This window comes from Labrus bergylta, chromosome 3 (genome assembly GCF_963930695.1).
Source record: "Labrus bergylta chromosome 3, fLabBer1.1, whole genome shotgun sequence".
NCBI classification, from domain to species: domain Eukaryota; kingdom Metazoa; phylum Chordata; class Actinopteri; order Labriformes; family Labridae; genus Labrus; species Labrus bergylta.
Genome location: NC_089197.1, coordinates 1,344,044 through 1,359,530, shown reverse-complemented (window position 1 = coordinate 1,359,530; position 15,487 = coordinate 1,344,044). Strand labels below are relative to the sequence as shown.

The following is a 15,487-nucleotide window of genomic DNA, read 5'->3' as shown; positions in this document are numbered from 1 at the left end:
TACTGAAGACTGAGGGGGGGGGGGGGGGGGGGGATCCTCTTGAGGTTGAAGACACTGCACACTGCACACGGTCGTTTGTAACAGCACAGACGTCACCAGAATGATGACATGTGGACACTGTTTCCTCACTGCTCTTACAAATAGAGAGACAGAGCGAGAGAGAGAGACAGAGAGAGAGAGACAGAGAGAGAGACAGAGCGAGAGAGAGAGACAGAGAGAGAGAGACAGAGCGAGAGAGACAGAGAGAGAGAGAGAGAGAGAGAGAGAGAGAGAGAGAGAGAGAGAGAGAGAGGCTGTTTTGGACGGATTCCACAGTTTTAGGGGCTTTAACTAGAAGTGAGAGGGTCCAGTCCCCCCTATGCTTCAGCCTAGCGTTAGGTGCAACCAGAAGACCATGATGGGACATGTGGCTGTAAAAGAGAGGGAGGAAGGAGCCTGCCCGTTCAACGCTTAGCAAGCAAACTGCAAGATCTGAAAATGGATCCTAAAACTGACAGGGAGCCAATGAAGGGAGGCCAGGACAGGAGTGATGTGCTCTCACTAACGTGTTCCTGTGAGGAGCCGAGCGGCAGCGTTTTGAACAAGCTGCAGACGAGACGAGGAGGCCGACATCACGAGCATTAATACAGTCGAGTTGAGATTAAAGCATTTAGAAGTCACTCAAAAAAAGAAAAGTCTTGATCTGAAACAGTTGCTTCAGCTTCAGATTTCACAACAGAATGAATCCGGTTGTGTCTGACGCTGAGAGGGACCGGTCTGAACCAGCCTGCGCCCCCCCCCCCCCCCCCCCCCCGATGAACCTGGAGCCAAACTGGTCACATTTAACGCTCCGATTGGCCGAGCTGTGCCAGCCTGGAATGCGAGGTGCCCAACAGAGGGGCAAAATGCTTCAATGCTGGGTTTTTGACGACGGTCGTTCAAAACTGGCAACCACGACGTCCAGGAAAATGTTGTACACATTGTACATCTGGGACGTCCATGTAGTTACAGCCATTTGGTGTGGTACATGAAGCACCAGCTGAACAGAGGACTGGGTCACCATGAGCAGCTGAAACACTTCACGGCTGCCTGGGAAAGATCCAGATGAGCTGGCGGTTAGTCTGCCTCAGAAGCACCAAACATGAGGCCACACTTCTTACTTTCAAGTTCAATTAGTTTATGATGTAGGACTTATCGTCTGGTCCAAAAATGACTTTTTCTCTGGTTTAAGTGACAACAGTTAAGGTGAAACACAAAACACAATCCCATCCACCAAGCTCGGGGAAATATTTGTTTCTAACCAACCAAGTAAAAACCCAAAAATATTCCATTTACAACGACGTAAAAAAAAGAGGAAAGCAGCAAATATTCACAACTGCAAAGCTTTCACCAACATGTGAATTCAGTTTTTAAACTTCCTGGCAACAAGTCTGTAGAGAAAGGAGTGTCAGATGGGTCATCACTTTGGTTTGGACTGAAATATCACAAAAATATTGGATGGATGTTCGTAATCTTTGAAACACAACGAAGGGCCCAGAGAAGAAATCTTAACAATTGTGGTGATAGCATGATTGTTTCTCCAGTGGCGTTTCCACACATGCTCAAAAAACTCCTGAAAATGTCAAATTTTTGTTGCATGTCTGAATAAAAATGACTGTACTCATCTTGTCAGCCCCAATTTCCCAGTGTTAAAGTGTTAAACAAATCAGTGTGATTGTGGAGCAAGAAATAAAGCAGCTTCTTTTATTGTTTAAAGCAGCAGTATGTAACTCTGACACCTAGTGTTTAAAATGGGTACTGCAGTCCAGATTCTAAACATCATAGAGAGCTGTCTCCCCCCCCTCTCACTCAGGTCACCATGTGGTGGACTCTGAAGCTTCAGTGTTTATCCAGCTCTGCATGGGTCTGTAAACCTTTCTGTGTTCTAACCTCTCTCCATTTTTCAAAAGCATCTCCAATATTGATCCTAGTTTGAGCACGTTTCTGCTCGTGGAGCTTATTAGAAACATGCAGAGGCTTTTTAGGTCGGGTACAATCACTTCTATCTGAACCACTTCTCTTGACCGCTTCCATCGCTGCAACACCTGTTGACCTGATAACTGCTCTCATATCTGACAAACCGAGGGGCGTCCAAAACGGCCGTGTGGGGGGGGGTCTTAAAAGCGCCTACCTTCTCTGGTCCAAACAAATCCAGAGCATTCAGGAGCAGAATCTAAAGTTAGAAGGAGGACATACTGGCTGCTGCATTGTTGTCAGAGAAGCCAGCACTTCAACATAGCATGTTTCCTTAATGATCAGAGAGTAAGATACCTTTATCATCTCACTCTCTACACATCTCTCTGATTGCTCAACAAATCCCGCTGAATTATCTGTAACGACAATAAAGCCATTTTACTCTTTTGTATTTGTATGAGATTTCTGAAGCAAAAATTTTAGGAGAGCATGTTTGAAAACAGAGCTTGTTTCAGTTAGCTTATGTAAGGAAAGTGTGACTGTAAACATGGCACGTTATATTTGCTAACCAATGGCATGTTTGCATTGTCAGTGTGATGAGGAGGAACACCTCACACAGCTCCTGCTCGCTGCTGCAGAGTCAAATCAACAACGTATTGCAAACCAGAGGGATGATAAAAAGAGACTCAAAGCTTTGTATATATAAAGGCGTCTGATCCAACCTTCACATCAGGGTCCAAAGTCTCTGACTAGACTCTTCTCCTCTGTCGCCCCCCGGTGGTGGAATGAACTTCCAAACTCCATGTGATCTGCAGAGTCCCTCTGCACCTTTAAGAAAAAGCTAAAGACCCAGCTCTTTCATGAATACCTACTAACTTAATGATGATGGTCTCCATATTATTGATGATGATGATGGTAATGACGATGGTTTTTGTTTGATAACGACGACTTATAAGATGGTTTCTATACTGATTAGAGCTCTCAAGAACTGCCCTCAATGTTGTGCTTTGCCTCTGGTCACTTCCTGTCAGCACCTGTGTGTCCAATCAGACTCAAAGCTGATCGTTTGCTCTTACTCACATTGTTCCCTTTTTTCTAGATCCTTGCTTGTGTTGTTCTTACTCTCTGATGTACGTCGCTTTGGATAAAAGAGTCTGCTAAGTGAATTGTGGAATATACTGAAGCCTCTGGATCATTGACTGAAAGGTATGGATTGACCCGCCATAGACTCCAGGTAAGTTGACCTGTTGCTCCCTAAGTACATTATTTGTATGTTGATCAGTGTTCTGCCGGTGGGAGTGAATTTTCCAGAGGAGAAATAAATGTCTGTCTGAAGTGAGATCAGTGACTGCTGTCCACAGCATGAAGGATGACTGAGATAAACCGCCGTCACCTCCACCTGTAGACGGCTGCAATCCATCAGCTGACAAGTCTGATGAATGAGGAGCGGCGCCGCACTTCTCTTCCCTCCCCACAGTTCACCGCCGCTCAACGTCTCGCATTGAAGCAGTGACATATTGTGAAGCAGAGCCTATTAGAGGCCACATCAGTCACCACCACAGGAAGCTGAACGACCACGTCAACAGAGACACAACGGACTTTAATAAAAGTGTGTGTGTGTCTGTGTGTGTGTGTGTGTGTGTGTGTGTGTGTCTGTGTGTGTCTGTGTCTGTGTCTGTGTCTGTGTGTGTGTGTGTGTGTGTGTGTGTGTGTGTGTGTGTGTGTGTGTGTGTGTGTGTGTCTGTGTGTGTGTGTCTGTGTCTGTGTGTGTGTGTCTGTGTGTGTCTGTGTGTGTGTGTCTGTGTGTGTGTGTGTGTGTGTGTGTGTGTGTGTGGGTGTGTGTGTGTGTCTGTGTGTGTGTGTCTGTGTGTGTCTGTGTGTGTCTGTGTGTGTGTGTGTGAGAGAGAGACAGGGAGAGAAAAAGTGTGTGTATGCACGAGTGTGCATGTGTGAGAGAGCGTGTGTGTGTGTGTGTGTGTGTGTGTGTGTGTGTGTGTGTGTCCATCCCTAAACTTTCCAAAACAATAACAAGCTGATCTTATCCGATCGTCGGGGGGGTCATTACTGAAAATGTGATTTGATGAATTTTCCTTTCAGACTCTGAACAATAATGAATAAAACATGTGAAGAGTGAGTGTGTGTGTGTGTGTGTGTGTGTGTGTGTGTGTGTGTGTGTGTGTGTGTGTGTGTGTGTGTGTGTGTGTGTGTGTGTGTGTGTGTGTGTGTGTGTGTGTGTGGACTATACACTCCACACTGAAGGAGTCTTCATGTCAGCAGAACTTCCAGCTGGTTCTGCTGGTTCGCTCTGATATCGTAGTCAGAGTTAAACTATTATCTTAAGAAGAGCCGGAGGCCGTGCTCGCGCTGCTCCCTAAACTCTTGTTTACGCTGCTTCACAGAGAGCCATTACCTCGCAGAGTTTATCGTCCACATCAACTCGTTTGGCTTCCTTCAACTGATTCAAGTCATCAGAGTCAATGGCGGGAGAAAATTGGCCCTTTCATTTTCATAAAAACTGTCGGGTTTGTTTGCTCTGACGTCTCAAACTGCTGTTAGGCCTCAGGCTGCAGCGCGGAGACATTCTGCTGTGTGACTGTTTTATTGTCAGAGTCTGAAAGTAGACACATCGTTTCTTGTTCAGGTCTTTTATTAGCATGAGCTAGCATCTAAAAAAAAAGCAGCACATTGGCTTTCTCTGTTTACCGGCACAGAGATGAGACAGGCGTCCATCATCTCCTCTCCTGTAGTCCTGGTGCATTTTTTAACATTTAAAGACAGTTTTTTGTGGATAATTTTGGCTGTGTTGACGCATATGGCATAGGTGTGTATTTTGGGGTGAATTTTAAAATTTCATGAAAATTTATTTCTCAACTCTTTAATACACTATGTTAAAAAAAAACATGTTAAAAAAAATAATCACACCTTTAGTCTTATACCGTTCCAAAGCCTGTTTATTTCCATTTTAAATGGTGCCACATTTGTAAGGAATGTGCAATTGTCGGAAGAGCAGCAGAGCTGAGTATGTGGGATGAGCCCATGAAAAACGTGCCAAATCTTCTCTGCCAATGCCAAAAAGCGTATTCTGCTGTTGACTCTTCTTTGGTGTCTTTTAGTGGATTGGACGATTGAAACACTGAATATTGAAGATATGTATGGTGAGGACTGAAGTTAATAATAGTAACCATTGAAACAAAATTGGAGTTGTACATTACTAGATAATTTTCCTATGGCAGTCTTTATTGGAGCATTTTTTTGCGTCGTAGGTTGAAAGTTGTAACACAAATCCTAGGGTTGTAGGAGGGTTGAGACGCTTCTAGCCATGTTGAGGCCGCCGCCATCTCAGAAGGCAGGACAAAGAATGAAGTATCCGAAGCTTTGAGGAAACGAAAACCAGCCAACGCTGACCAATCACAGCTCAGGTGGTCTTTGTGGTTTTTCAGTTTTATGCACAGACTCTATAACTGAGTGGTAACCTTCCTTTGGCTCTCTGTAGTTTCTAAAGTGATTAATGAGGTAATCAAAGATCTGTCCGTCTATAGACAAGCCTGTTAGACAAATCCAGGTTGTAGACAGAAGCCGACCAATCACCACTGGAGGATCATTTCAAACACGCTCACTGTGTAGACGATGTTTAAACACCAACATGTAACAGACGGATGAGCCCGTTTGATTTACTTCAGTTTGACTTGAATTAAATCTCCACAGACAAAAAGATAACCGCTTCATTTATAGTGCAGTTTACAAAAGTCATCCACCAAACTGCTGATTTACTGCCAGCTTGCAATGTTAGATTTTTGATTTCTGAAATTCCAGTTTGACGATACGATGCATTTCTGCTGATTGCAACAAATGAGTCATAGAGTTTACAGGAACTTGAGTATCTTGGTTTTGATCTGTTTTTTAAGAATCCTGTTTATGTATTTTTGCATGTAAACAAAATCTTTAAATCCTGATTTTGAGACACCTGATTTTTCTACCTGGAGCACTCAGGAAGGAAAAGGAAAATGTGGCATGTGTACGACTTTCCCCCGGTTTCTGACAGACGCCGACTGCCTGCACCTCAGCCAAGTGACGCATCAGCAAAACAAACATGGCGGAGGCGGGAATGAGAGTGTCTTACTTCTGGAGCGCCGAAGTGGAGTTTTGTCTTTCAGTAATGTAAGAATTTAATATAATCTGAGGTTTAGATGAGAGAAAGCATCGACATGCTGACAGCAGTCAGAGGCGAGGACTTGTTTAATATCGGCTGTCGCTCTCTTCTCCCGTTGGTGGAAATCAGGTGGAGACGCCAAATCTGAAATGCCATGTTGGCGTTTAATCATGCTGAGCCCTCAATAAGTCACAGCGGTCTCATTCCTCTCAGATTACTAAATATCACAGACGTCTCCATGAATAAGATGCAGTCATCATAAAGCAGGATACGAGTATTTATCATGTCTACAGAGAAATGAGGAACCAGGTTTCTCTGTGTGCAGGTAAACACCAGATCCTGAAGATGATCAGAACCAGGATCAGACTCAAAACCGGGATCCTCAAGTCCATCTGAACACACTCAGTGATGTTGTTTTGCATGCTCCACTTTTCAGAAAATGTGTGCTCAAACAGGCCGTTCCCTTCATGACATCACAAAGGGCAGTAGCCCCTCCCCCTGGTGGGTGACACTCCCACAGCTAGGTGTTTGTTCTGCCCTCTGAGTCTGCCTTCTCACTGTAAACAATAGGACATGGAGCAAGAAAGACCGAACAAGAAAGTTCACACACATGTTTTGAGGAGCTGTTGATAGTAAACCCTGACTCGCTGGCTTACCGAGCTATCTGGATCCAAACAGCACCGTCATATGGAGGCTGTGGAGGTCGGACCACATGATGCATGAACTAAAGTCAGACTGATGCTTTTAGACTGAATCATTTCTACAGACCTCCTTTGTTCCTATGACTGCAAACAATGATTAACGCAAACATTAGCGCTTCCACTGCAGATGTAAAATGTTTTTGATCACAATCAGACATGGCTGTACGAGCTGCATCACATGAACAAGCTGCCAGAGAAGTTAAAGGTAAATCATCACTGAGCACACAAACAGCACCGTGAAACATGACCTGAACTTCTCCTCTGGGTGAAAACAGATGTTGCAGATATGAGACACACGACAACAAACACACAAACAGAGTGTGTGTCATCATGAGCACTACAGCTATAATTAACTGTTGTGTTTCTGCAGCAGTGCAGAGACACTCAGTCTGAGTTTGTGTGTTAGGAAATGAGATGCTGCAGTCAGTCAGCCCCCCCCCCCTCCCTCCCCGGCCTCCAGTCTCACCAGTGCTGTTGGTCAGTTTGTTCCCCAGTAAGCTCCATCCTGGCGGCAGCGCGAGGTGGTGGAGGGCCAGCGCCAGGCTCTCGTCCAGGCGCTCACACTCCTGCAGGGGAATCTGACACTCGTCCAGCAGCAGCGCGCCGTCCAGGCCGTCATCCCGGCCCGCAGTGCTCACCTGTGCAGAGAGGGGGTGATTACAAGAGCTCGTGAGAAGTTTTTAGGGAAGAAGAGGTGAGGCTTAGTCTGCTGGAAGCACTCGTCTTTAAGACGCTCAGCATAAGAGCATTAACTAAATGCCAAATGTAAGATGTAAACGATGTCACACACATTCAAATGCATTTCTAAGCTCGACTGGAGTCTGTGCTGTGATGACTAAAAGAAAATCATTTTGCATGTTTAAAAGTGTAAAATCATGATCCATTAAAAGCTTTCCTTCGGTCGTGCTCAGGGTTGTTTGGCAAAGCACATTAAACGTCAGGTTTCTCTCCGATGATTCATTGTGCTAAAAAGATTTCATTAATTGAACACCAAGGACTTTGAGACGGCAGCCTCGCCAGGGAAGAAACAATAAAATGACAGCCTGTTGTCTTACTGTCACTTGGCCTACATTGCTGCATCACTCGTAACCATGGTAACCACTTTTCCCGTCCTGATCTGTTACAAGCCTCGGCTCTCGTGTTTTCTCTCAGAAAAAAAAATGGAAATGGTGTCTGCGTTTTGTTGCTCACCAGGAACTGTGCCATGTCAAAAGCCAAGTCCTGGACAAAGCTGAAGCGATGCTCCGCCAACGGGGCCACGCAACCCAGACGGGGCTTTGGGATGTCGGGGTCCTCGGGGTCCTCGGGGACATCACGGCCGGCTGAGCACAAGGTGACCAACACCACCTCGCAGCAGTCATGTGCTACAAGACGAAAGAAGGAGAGAGAGAGAGCAGAAAGAGGAGGAGGAGGTGACAAAGGACAGACAGTGAGGGTGATATACCAGACATTCTTTAGAACATGTTCTTGCCATGTGATGATATTGATTTTTAAATAATAGATTGACAGGCAGAGTTTGTTTTTTTTATTTTTTTTTTAATTTTGGCAGATTGTGATTGGTTTACTTGGACTACATTAAAGTCTTCTTATGACATCGGATGCAGCATGGAGTGTGTTTTAATGACTTGTGACTTGTGCAGATCAAACTGCTTTTTCAAAATAAAATAAAAATCTTATATTGTATCGATGTTATGAGGAGACCCGACCGATATTTATTTTTTGGGGCCAATATTTGGGGGGAAAAAAATGTATACCTATATATTGGCCGATATCTTTCTTAGATCTATCTACAATCTGAAGAGATATAGATTTAGAAATACACATTTATTGAGTTATCAAACGCTTGTGGAAAAGATCTTTAACGAAAACAAGATGGTCACTCAGCTGGAAAGTAACGAGCATGTACGTGCGTCACTGCTCGACACTCTGGAGAGTGATGATGCTTTTTGTAATCCATATAGCGCCCTCTGCTGGTGTAAGACAATGAAACAAACAAAAAATGCTTTTTGACTGGTGAATAAATGTAGAAATATCGGCACATATCTGCGATTGAATTTGCTGATACCGATAGTCACTTGATATGCAAATATTGGCGGATATTATCGGCTGGCTGATAAATCGGTCGGGCTCTACATGTGATGGTGCGTTCATCAAAATGAGTTTGATTACGAGTCCTGCCTCAAAAAGTCATGCAGAGCCTTTATTCCCAACATGATTCTTTTCCAGATATTAGAAAACATCTTCCAGATAAACCAGCTTGTTTACAGTTTTGCATTATCGTGGATCGTATATGTTTTCCCTTTCTATTTTGAGCAGCTGTTGAAGGCCACTTTAAACATATATCAGCACAGCAACAACATGAAGTCATAGACAATCTGTCACCATAAAGATGAAATCAAAAAGGCAGTTACTGCACATCAACCATCTGACACATTTCAGTATTTAGTCTCCTGGACATTACCTCAATGTCCAGATGAGTAAACATCAAGAGATCGTTTGTCTCTTGTTTATCTTTAGTTTAATCATCTGGTTTCTCCACCAGGTGTATGAACAATGAACTGGTGGGACTCCTGGAATCAGAGCTTTGTCACAACGCTCTGCTCTTCATTCCTACAGACTACAGAAACCTGAGAATGGTGTAACTGACCAATCAGGATCGAGTATTTGACCCAGCCGTTTAATGAGCTTTAACATCTTAACCTCAGTCGATCACAAATTGCATTAATCAGCTATGAGCCTTTATTTCTCAGCAGACATTTTGACCTACATATGTTTCTAATGACAGGAAGCTAGTGCATGATGACGGTGTGAATGTGAGGCAGGAAGAGCGAAGCTAATCGATGATATTCTATAGAAATGGAGGTCAGGACTTTTAGCGTTCCTACTTTGACATACTTTGAACCAAATCCACTCCCCCATGTTCCTCTAACTCTAACATGTGTCTCTAGTCCGTCTACAAACCCCCCAATGATGAGAGAAGTCCATCCTCTCTGTCTTCTGCCTGCTCCACTTTTCAGAAAATGTGTGCTCAAACAGGCCGTTCCCTTCATGACATCACAAAGGGCAGTAGCCCCTCCCCCAGGTGGGTGACACTCCCACAGCTAGGTGTTTGTTCTGCCCTCTGAGTCTGCCTTCTCACAGTAAACAATAGGACATGGAGCGAGAAAGACCGAGTACACCCAAGCCCGTCCAGAGAGGGGGCGTGGTCAGACACAGCTCATTTACATATTTAAAGGTACAGACACAGAAACAGCCTGTTCTGAGCAGGGCTGAAATAGAGGGGTTTATAGACATGATCAAATACAGGATCAGAGTGGATTTAGAACAAGAAACTTCACACACATGTTTTGAGGAGCTCTGACACTTATTGAACCTGAAGAGGAGGAGAATATGTCACCTTTAAGATGGGGGATGATAAAGGACCCTAATTTGGTTCATTAGGCTGCATGTTGTGTTTGTTTGTTTTCTCAAACAAGGGAGACTCATTTTGAGTAAAAGATCTGTAAACATCCCTCCATCCAGGGAGGCTTTCCCTCTCTGATTGAATGTACATCTGAAACCTGCTGGCTGCTGTAATCCTGACTGAACACGGAGTCTGTTCCATTTGGTCAAAGAACAAATGTGTGAGCATAGATTCAGCCTTTTCCGACATGTTTTCTCCTGCAGAGCTGATAAAACAGTCAAATTTGAATCGTGTTACCCTCACAGTTTGGTTCAATTACAGCAAATAAAAAGAATCAGCGTCATTACAGCGCTGCCTTGCAACACTTCCCTCAATCATATCTAATTAATACCAATACATATTTATTTGTCTTAATGAAACACGTGTTCATTATTCTCACTAATGCCTTTCAAGCCGTCACAAATCAACCTCCACCTGCAACTAATTAACCACACGTGATTTAATCAGTGGGCTGAATATTTATGTTAATGAGTTTTCAGTTTGTCACAACAAAAAGTGAATGATTAAAGAGGACTGGAGTCCACATTTACAGACTCAGGCAAAGCACTACTAACAGGGAATCAAGGCTGTGTGTGACGCTGACGTCCCTGCTTCTCTTTTACAGAGTGCCACACGGCCTTCTGCATCAGTGTACCCCCTCCTCAAAGGTCAAGTGGCACACTAAGAATGCAGGAGGTTCCTGGTTTGAATCCCCGTCTGACAGGAGTTAGGTTAACTGCTGACTCTGAATTGTCTGTAGGTGTGAATGTGAGTGTGGCTGGTTGTCTGTCTACATCCTGGACCTTGCAGCTGTTATCAGAGGACACATGGGGAATGGACCTCGTGTTCTGAGCTCTGCGTAATGATGGAGGGAGCTGAAGCAGAGCTAATCTGTTAGCAGAGAGTAACACCTCCTCCTCCTCCTCCTCATCTTCCTCCTCCTCCTCCTCATCTTCCTCCTCCTCCTCCTCATCTTCCTCCTCATCTTCCTCCTCCTCATCATCTTCCTCCTCTTCCTCCTCCTCCTCCTCCTCCTCATCATCTTCCTCTTCCTCCTCCTCCTCATCATCTTCCTACTCCTCCTCCTCCTCATCTTCCTCTTCCTCCTCCTCTTCCTCCTCCTCCTCATCTTCCTCTTCCTCCTCATCATCATCTTCCTCCTCCTCCTCCTCATCTTCCTCCTCCTCCTCCTCCTCATCATCTTCCTCCTCCTCCTCCTCATCTTCCTCTTCCTCCTCATCTTCCTCTTCCTCCTCATCATCATCTTCCTCCTCCTCCTCCTCCTCCTCCTCCTCATCTGTGTCAGTCTCTGTTTCAGCTCCTGTTTTTGACGCTCGTCTTTTTTCTGTTTTTATTCGAGCTTCTCTTTTTTAATTGTTTGCTGTAACGACTTTTAAACGTTCTCTTGGTAACGTTTCGTTTCCTCTTTGTCGAGATGTTTTCATGTCTCATGTGAAGCACTTTGAATCTCCTTGTTTTCTGAAACGTGCTGCAGAGGTAAATGTTCCTTCATGCTGCACGTTGTTGCTCTTTCTTCTCACAGGAAGTCGTCACTGAGCGGCGCTCTGCCTAAAACATTTAATACGGCGAGTAGAACTGATGAATGAGCAGTAAAAACGAGGTTATTTCTCCGTCTCCAAATTACAACATTAGTTTAAAATCATGGAGAGGGGCGACGGATGATTTATCATTTATTACCGCAATTTTCCTCCACAGCTACAATAACTGCTGACTGCTCTGAGGGCAGAATAACACGCCGTATCCCGTCTCAATGAATGAAACAGGCACACATGCGGGCATGTTGTAAACCCTAAATTATGGCTATAAAAATTAACCTCAGTGTGTGTGTGTGTGTGTGTTTGGATCACACAGAAAAGAACCGGACAGTATTCTTCATGTTCCCAGAACCTCTTCATGCTCTCACACAGAACTTTCAGGTATTTCTGCAGCCTCAGCCTGGAATCTGTTGCAGAACGACTCGAGGAGAAGGTGTCTTTAAATGTTTTAAATCTAAAATGAAATACATGGAAACAGATTCTACAGGTGTGGATGTTTTGAGCTCGACTGCTTGAACGACTTGACTCCCAGATTTGACTCATTGATGATTCTCTTCTAATGTAAACTTTAGTGTTTCTTGGTGTCTGTAACTTTATGTTTTGGCTGCTGTCTCTTTCGGCCAGGTCTTCCTTGGAAAAGAGGTTCTTGTGGCGTACTCAAACTAGGCCCAGTTTCCTTGTACCGTGCTTAAGCACGATTGCCCCCCCTCCCCATTCCCCTGCAGGTCTGTACTCACAATGCTCCAGGAGCAATTGAAAAACTTAAATCCAAACAAGGACTGTGTGGTCAGCGAACAAATATGACAGAAAAATTAAAAATAGATTCAGTGTCGGATGCTGAAGTTGGAGCTGCTGCTCACAGGTCTGCTGGAGGTGACAGGAAGCTGCAAAGCAAGCTGTGAGTGGGAGGGGTCGGGGGGCTTACCGGGACAAAGCGCCTGCAGGGTGTCATGACTGCTCCTTAGGGTGCTGGTCAGGTGTCTCTGTGTGCTGCCAGCAAACAGAAGGAAGTAGTCCACACCCTCCTCATCCCTAGCCAGCTCCTCATCAGAGAGCTGCACCGTGATAACACACCGCCCCTGCAGAGGAGAGAGAGGGATGGAGGGGGGGGGGGGGGAAACCAATAAAGATAGATTTATAAAAACAAACTCAATTCTCAGTGATAGATTTGAAAAAGTTTACATTCATTTCTACAAAAAGGCTTCGAAAAGATACCTCTATATATCTAATAAGTAATCGATCTTTGTCTACTAACACAGTACAGTGAGCACAAACACAAATATGTCGCTGACAGATTATTACAGACTTAATACCATCGAGTGACAAACATCATGATTCAGGATGTGAAGGATGAGAAGTCCACATCTCAGATGAGCAAGTCTATTAGTTTCCCATTGATCTACTCCAAAGTGATCAGGACGAGGACATCTAAAGTCAGTTTGTCTCTTTAAATGCCGTAAAGGAAAGTGCTGATGTGAAATGAAATCCTTCATGTGGTTACAGATTGGATATCTGGGTGTCAGATCTGAACCCTGAAGGGAGGCATCACAGAGTGCTGACACAACGAGGAGCAGCTTCACTTTCTGACGACTTGTTTTTAGTCTTTCTGGTACAAAAAAGTGTAAGAAATGCATTAAACCTTGTTGACTGCTCTTATAATAGCTGCTTTCAAAACTCATGAAAAACATCTGAATGTTTCTCTCTCCACCTGAAGTTTCTCCTCCAGCCTCCTCGTGTTTATTCTGCAGAAAGTCAGAGTGAGCTGATGTGAGAACACAGCAGGATATAATCAGGAGAATTCACCTGGAGCCAGTGGGAGGGGCCAGTGGGAGGGGCCAGTGTCTGACAGGGAAAGTGTCCTGCTGTGAGGTGCATGTGTGAACAACCAGATCAGCAGGATTTCGGGAACAGTGCTCCAGAAGTTATATCGATATTTTTAGGAGTGCAGATGTGAAAACGGGTTGAGTAACAGTGGTTTGTCTTTTGGGTTAAGGAGCACGTTGTATAAAAAAACAGACACAACCCCTATCAGGTCTAGTCCTTTAGTTGGAGTTCCACACACTTCTGAAAGCTATCAGAGTGTGACAAACTTTAGCAACCTGAGCTAGCATAACTCACCCAGTCTGCACACTAAAGGTCTTCTATTTATAATGTGTGTCAAACGTACAGTTTGACATTCTGAACGAGGAGAGCAGTTTTGGTTATGTTCAGTTGAAACAACATGAATGTTTTTTTATTTCCATGCTTGCTAGCCAAATGAATCGTCAGCTGATAAAGCTGCTTACTGTTATTGCTTTGGAAGAGCAAAGTCTGTCCTGCATGGAGACATGAAATGCAAAATCTGTCAAATATATGCAAAGTCCCAGTTTATGAAACCATTTGGTTAAGAACATAAAAACGTCAGAGACAACAAGTGTTCAATGTCACCATTCAAGTGAGCTTTGAGCTAACCCGAGTCTGACATGAAACGTTTATCATTGTAAGCTGCATCACTGTAGCACTGTAGTTAGGCACTGAAGCTTCAGTGTTTATCCAGCTCTGCATGGGTCTGTAAACCTTTCTGTGTTCTAACCTCTCTCCATTTTTCAAAAGCATCTCCAATATTGATCCTAGTTTGAGCACGTTTCTGCTCGTGGAGCTTATTAGAAACATGCAGAGGCTTTTTAGGTCGGGTACAATCACTTCTATCTGAACCACTTCTCTTGACCGCTTCCATCACTGCAACACCTGTTGACCTGATAACTGCTCTCACATCTGACAAACAGAGGGGCGTCCAAAACGGCCGTGTGGGGGGGGTGTCTTAAAACCGCCTACATCCTAGGAGGACATACTGGCTGCTGCATTGTTGTCAGAGAAGCCAGCACTTCAACATAGCATGTTTCCTTAATGATCAGAGAGTAAGATACCTTTATCATCTCACTCTCTACACATCTCACTGATTGGACCTTTAAAAAGGAAAGAAATTCAACCTAAAATCAATGTTTGCATATTTATGTCCACATTTTGTTTTTAGATAATAGAATGTGTTTTTCAATGCCACAGCTCTGCACAGTGTCATGTACAGTCCACCTCTTCTCTGCAGAGACAGCTGTCTTTGTTGTGTCTAGAGCGTTGGGGGGGTGATGTGGAATCATCTGAGGACAGACCGAGGGGGAGGAGGGGCGACAGAAAGAGGGATATTGTTCAGAATCAGCTGTTTTCCACTGGAGGACTGCAGCTTGTTGACACCGAGGAGGGATAATGGGACATTTCACATTCCACTCAATCTGACCACAGTTGCGATCTTTTTTCAGCAGCTCGGTCCGACGGCCTGAAGTGGTGGCCGGTGATGGGCTGGCGTCGAGGTGAGCTTAACAGTCGGGGTTAAAGGTGCTTCCTCCCTCTCTTATAAAGTGGTAGCCTCAGGGCCTTGTTCCATACAGGAGGGATCAGCAGGGGTTGACAGCAGCGAGGCTAACCAGCAACCTTGGCAAGTCTCTGATTGGCAAGCCGCTGCTGCTGAGCAATGTTAGGGGGGGGGGGGGGGGTGGGGGGGGATGTGTTCAAAGGCGACCACGTAGCCCAGAGGCCACAGAGAGAGAAACAGCCCACAGTGAGTCTCTGAGAGCCACGACTAAATACACTTGCAGTGTGCTGGCCGTGCTCTGCCATGCAGAGAGAGAGTCTCCACGTTAGCATGCCGAGCACAGTCTCATAAATGAGCTGT

At 44.7% G+C, this 15,487-nt stretch overlaps 1 protein-coding gene across 4 annotated transcripts in view; it reads right to left on the bottom strand.

The window, feature by feature from the left end:
* Positions 1–15,487, bottom strand: part of LOC110000872 (A-kinase anchor protein 13) — a 124,644-nt gene that overhangs the window by 85,793 nt on the left and 23,364 nt on the right. For all 4 annotated transcript variants that reach the window (XM_065952438.1, XM_065952439.1, XM_065952440.1 and 1 more), the window contains exons 3-5: positions 12,707–12,860; positions 7,975–8,147; positions 7,250–7,421 (exon numbers count right to left, since the gene is read on the bottom strand). In XM_065952438.1, coding sequence (XP_065808510.1) covers positions 7,250–7,421; positions 7,975–8,147; positions 12,707–12,860 — 499 coding nt within the window. The remainder of the gene's footprint in view (positions 1–7,249; positions 7,422–7,974; positions 8,148–12,706; positions 12,861–15,487) is intronic.